This window comes from Fukomys damarensis, unplaced genomic scaffold (genome assembly GCF_012274545.1).
Source record: "Fukomys damarensis isolate Sample0158 unplaced genomic scaffold, DMR_v1.0_HiC HiC_scaffold_16, whole genome shotgun sequence".
Classification (NCBI taxonomy): domain Eukaryota; kingdom Metazoa; phylum Chordata; class Mammalia; order Rodentia; family Bathyergidae; genus Fukomys; species Fukomys damarensis.
This window is the reverse complement of record NW_022900928.1, coordinates 88,988,351-88,993,801: the sequence shown is the minus strand read 5'-3', so window position 1 is coordinate 88,993,801 and position 5,451 is coordinate 88,988,351. Positions and strand designations below refer to the sequence as shown.

At 48.8% G+C, this 5,451-nt stretch overlaps 1 protein-coding gene across 1 annotated transcript in view; it reads left to right on the top strand.

The window, feature by feature from the left end:
• Positions 1–5,451, top strand: part of Znf775 (zinc finger protein 775) — a 36,211-nt gene that overhangs the window by 22,945 nt on the left and 7,815 nt on the right. The window contains exon 5 of the mRNA XM_033763965.1: positions 1–1,522. Coding sequence (XP_033619856.1) covers positions 1–322 — 322 coding nt within the window. The 3' untranslated portion in view covers positions 323–1,522. The remainder of the gene's footprint in view (positions 1,523–5,451) is intronic.

The window sequence follows — 5,451 nt, the reverse complement described above, 5'->3', positions numbered from 1 at the left end:
GGGCCTGACGGGGCCTAGCGAGCAGCGCCAGTTCATTTGCAACGAGTGCGGCAAGAGCTTCTCCTGGTGGTCCGCTCTCACTATCCACCAGCGCATCCACACGGGCGAGCGGCCCTACGCCTGCCCAGAGTGCGGCCGCCGCTTCAGCCAGAAACCCAACCTCACGCGGCACCAGCGCAACCACACCGGGGAGCGGCCCTACTTGTGTGCTACCTGTGGCCGTGGCTTCCGTCAAAAGCAACACCTCCTCAAGCACCAGCGCGTCCACCGTGGAGCCCTGGCACCCAGGCCACGTGCCTCCCAGGAGGAAGAGACGCTGTAGTATGAGCCCAAGGCAGAGAGGTCATGTGTGGTGGGGTGGGGGGGGGACTGAGAGGGCTGGAATGTTGGCACTTTCCGTGAGACCCATTCAAAATGTTCCTCCAGGTGCAAAGGCACGAGAACAACTCCAGAACCTTCTTGAGGGCACCTGGCAAAGTGCCCAGGTTGTGCTGAGGGAGGAGGTGGGATTCACACTACCCATCGAGCCTAGGCCCATAGTGTGTACTGTGCGCCTCCAAGAGGTGGACCACAGACCTCTCGGGCTCTGGTTGAGGGGAATGTTGGGGTCTCTGAGAGGCTCGTGGTGTGACATGGCCAGGGTTGGTCCGGTGTATTCCTAGCCTCCCATGCTCAGCTTGCAGTGTAGCCTGGGGACTGTCTCCATGAGGCAGTGGCCACAGACTCCGAAGACCAAGGATGGAGTGGAGGCAGTGGATAGGGAGGGCTGAGCATATTCCCAACACCAAGGACAGTGTTTACACTTAATGACTGTCCAATAAATATTTCTGGAGAGCTGAGTAGTTTGGTGGTCCTTGTCCAACACTGTGTCTCCATGGCCCAGGGTGCTGGGGATAGTGAGTGGCTGGTTGTGACTGACTTGGGTCCTTATCCACCCAGGAGTTGCAGAAGAGAAAAATGAAGGACTGATTATTCCACATGGTGTCATTGTCTGAGTCCCCCTTGGTGAATCCCGGGTCACAGAGTGTTTCAGTGGATCCATCTGCCCAGAACCAGGGCAGGGAGCTATTGCCCTGAGCCCAGCAATTCCCCTCTGCCAGTTCTTGCTCCACCTAGGAGACAGTTTCTCCCCTCTTCTCCTTCAAGTCCATTGGTATCTGTTCCCACATAACCCTGGGCCTCTCACCCCCTACAGCTCAAATCCCACACTGAGCAAGTGTGCTGGGGTCATCACACCTGTATGCTCAGCTCTTAGCATCAACACGAAGCTAAACTGGAAGGGGTTTCCTGGGTACCCCTCTGACCCATGCCAGTCCTAGGTGCCCCCTGCCTCCCCCTGAAGCCCTGCACCTCTCCTGCAACTCCTTTTCCAGCCTGCTCTGCCCTGCCCAGAAAGTGCCCAGTGCCCTTGGTTACATTAAAATCCAATCTAGCCATGGAAGACACTCCAAAGTCATTTGCTTCTTCCTCTTTGCCACTTAGAAAACCCTGAAGCCAATCTGAACAAGCTCGCCCACTCCAGGTAGGCATCTCTGGGTATTGCCATTCACTCCTGGGTGGGAGCTACTACCCGCAAGATTGGACCAGTAGAAACACTGGATCCCTGCAGAGTCAGGTGGTAAAAGCAGGTACTGGCGGGGATATCTTACAACAGAATGTGTTCCCTGGCCCGTTTGACAATGAGTCAAAGTGTAGTGTTGGTAGAACTGGGAGTGAATGATGCCTAATTGCAGCTCTCCTGCAAATTCATGAGGATGCCTGCTTACTTTCCCTGGGTGACCAACTCACACACTAGTGCTTTGGGTCATAAGGGGACAGGACCAAGTCCCCTAGATGGTGAATTAACGATGTGTGTGCCCACTGACCAGGTCAGTCCTAATGTGTTCCAAGCATATTGCTAGACTTCTGCCATGAGTAATATACTGTCCCTGCCTTTGAGCTCAAAGATCTTCAGGCAAAACCATTTTGATGACACATATGGTTTGGAAAATCTATATGGTTATCTTGGAGGAAGGCTTTCTTTCTTTCTCACAGAGTCAGTGATGTTGGTAGGGCATTTATAGGAAAACAAGGATGGGCCAGTGTGACTTATCCTCTGCTGCAGACTGATGGTAGGTCCCAGGCCTCCTGTTAGCCTGCATCCAGTGTTGCAGTCACTGAATCTCCAAGAATGGCAGGGCACTATCAACTCCAGTTTTCATTCCCACTTATTTAAAGTGATAAAACTGGGTCAGAATATTTCAGAAGAGACGTCTCATAAAATCAAAGACAAGATCAGACTTGTTATCCTAGTGTCTTCCAATTTAAGATACTGTGCAGAGATTACAGGGTTGCATAGGGACAAATACAACCACGGGTATGTAAAGATCTTAAAGGATTCCTATCCTGTCCACTATCAGAGTTACAATAAGACACATGCACTGGGTGGGGCTGGGTTCTCTAGAGCCCCTTTTTCTTTTGTTGGGAGCAGGCTGGGGGCTAAGAAAAATGCCATAGGTACTGGGACAGGGGTTGTTCTTTGGCAAGCAACATGAATATCAGGTCTGCCATTGAGGCTGTCAGGTTCCTTAGGGCCTGGTGCCTGTTACCCAGCACCATGGGTGTCCCCATGGGCACAGTCTGCCATGGGGATCTGCTAGAGGAGAAGGGGTCAGAGGCCAAGGAACAGCTGCTCAGCATGCACAGGACAAGGGACAGAGTGGGTCAGGTGTCCAGTGGGAACCTGGCAGAGAAACTGGCAAAGAAGGGGTTGCTTCTGAAACCTTTTATTATTTTAACATGGTTTGCATGTTTAAAGGGGTTTATCCATGGTTGGGTAAAGCAATATCTTTGACCTTTTGGCAAATGGAGGAATAATTGGGACTAAAAATAGTGTGTTCTCACTTATCACCATTTTTCTTGGGTCCAGGTGGGGATAGTATCACTTAGGTTGTCCCTTAGGATAAAGAGGGTATGGGCACCCAGGGGACAGTGTCCAAGGCCAGTGCTATCAACAGCACATTTTGTGATGATGAAATGTTCTATGTCTATGCTTCCAGTTACATTCCCACTGGCCAATGTGACTGTTCAACACTTAAAATGTGGCTGGCATGGCTGAGAAACTGGATTTTAACTTTTCTTTCATTTTAATTAATTTAAATGGCTTCACTTGACTATTGTATAGTATAGTCCTAGGAATGATGTTCTTGTTGGCAAGAAGCTAAAAGCCTTATTTTCCCTTTCTTTCCTCCCCTCCTTTCACCCATGGCCCAAATCTAAAAAGGCCCTTGGTCTTTTTGTTGGAAGTACAAGTCAGACGGTTCTGACTTTTGCCATTTAAGTTATGGGACCCTGGTAAGGTATAATAATAACTACCATTTATTGATTTTTTTGGGGGGGTACCTGGGATCTAACTCGGGACCTTGTGCTTGCAAGTCAGGTGGCAGCACCACTGAGCTAAATCCCCGGCCCTACCATTTATTGAGTTCTGGGCATTCACAAGCAATCAATAATACAGGGTGGCTGTTATTATTATTTAAAATAAACTCCATGTGTAAGCCATGCATGAGACACATGCCTATAATCTCAGCATTCCTGGAGGTTGAAGGAGAAGAACCACAAGTTTGGGCCCAGAAACTCAGTGACTTAGTGAGACCCTGTCTAAAAAAAGTGCCAGGGATGTAGCTCAGTGTAAAGGCATTGGATTCAATCCCCACTACTGCAGAAACAAACAAGATTAAATAATCACAATGTATACCTAAAATGTACCAATAAATTTAGTGAATTAAAAAAAGGATTAAATAAATAAAGGTCACCCATCTTGGCTGCTTGCAGAGCATGTGTGTCTGGGGAAAGAGAAGAAAATGTTTGTCCCCCATTTGGCTAAGTCTTTATGAATATGAGCTGTCTCCTGGGTTAAGCAGGCCTGCCACAAGTGAAAGGGTTGGCTGAATTGACATTGTAGGTTGTGTCTTGGATTTTAATTCTAAAGCTTGGATCAGTGAGACCTCACACCAGAAGCTCCAAATCTTCACTCTGGTCTCTGCAGCACCTTCCAATTCTCAAAGCTGAGACTGTGGCTACAGCTTAGCAGGCAACTCCCCATGTCTGTGTTAGCATGCTTGGGGCCATATTTCCCCTCTCTAGCTGCCCACCTGAACTGTCAGATGTAGCTTGCAGACAATCATTCACTCATTCATTCACTCAATAGACACAGACTGAGGACCTATTATATCCTGGATCCTTCGCCTACAGGGATGCTAGAACACACTCCTTGTCCTCTGAAGTTTACAACCTGATGGGAATAACAAAAATGCTGAATTCCAAATCTGAGGCCAGCACTGAGTGCTTTGGAGAGAGATATGAGGGACCGCTGTCTGATCCCTGGAAACAGAAGGAGCTCATGAGGGCAGGGTACTGGTTCATCCATGAGGACGGGATGTGGGCTGGGAGAGACAGGAGGTACATATGTGTGAAACTGGAGAGGTGAAGTGACTAAGCCAAAAATCAGATCAGTGGCAGATCAGAGTGAAAGCCCTTGGTCCTTGACATTCCCCACAGAGACCCAGGGCTTTAGGTGGTATTTTGGTGGCATCCTCTCCCTAGCTGTGTTCTTTTCTATTTTGGTACAGCTCACCTGGAAAGTGCTGCTAAATATATGGGCACCATCCTTAGATATATTACAATTTTGCTTTTGAAAACCTTGGTCTTCACAGTGTCCCCATTTTTCTTGTGGACCGTGGGAGATACGAAAACTTTTCATGGCAGGTGACAACTTCTGCAAGAGGAGCTGGAGTGCTGGGAGGTGTGGCTGTCATCAGGGGCCAGGAGGTCCTACTGTTCCTGTCATGGGAAGTCTAAACTTTTCCCTGGGATAAACGTTGACCCTGACCAAACATCCCACCCCCCCCATGCCTCTATTTAAAACACCACTCTCTTTGGGACGTGTAATACACGTGTCCAGGGACCTCAGTGAAGTGGAGGAGCAGTGGGGAGGAGAAGCCAAGAGTGGGTCAGTCTGGGCTGGCTGGGACCTGCTGGCCACCACATCTGGTATCCATACAAGGGGTGACTTACTGCCTAGGGCCCTCCCCGGGGAAGTTTTAGTCCTAGTGTCCAAAAGGCACAGGGAGCACCTGTGGGACCCAAGCGAGTGGGAGTCTTCATGACCCTGGAAGCCTCAGTTGCCCAAAGTGCCACACTTGCAGCCATGCCTACCATTTTTGCCAAAAGAAGCTATTTCTGGGTCTTGGGAATCCCAATGACCCTTCCCTTGGCAGCTACTGAGGGGCCACAGTAATATAAAAATTAAATAAAGCTCATTTAATGTTCTAGCATTTGTAACCCTAAAATCACTTTCCTCCCCAGGTCTTCTCTTTTTCTGTCAAGTGTGAATTCTGAGCCACTCAGAAAGAGAGAGGGAATTACTTCTGTTCAGTCATCAGTCTTTTTTTTTTTTTTTTTTTTTTTTTT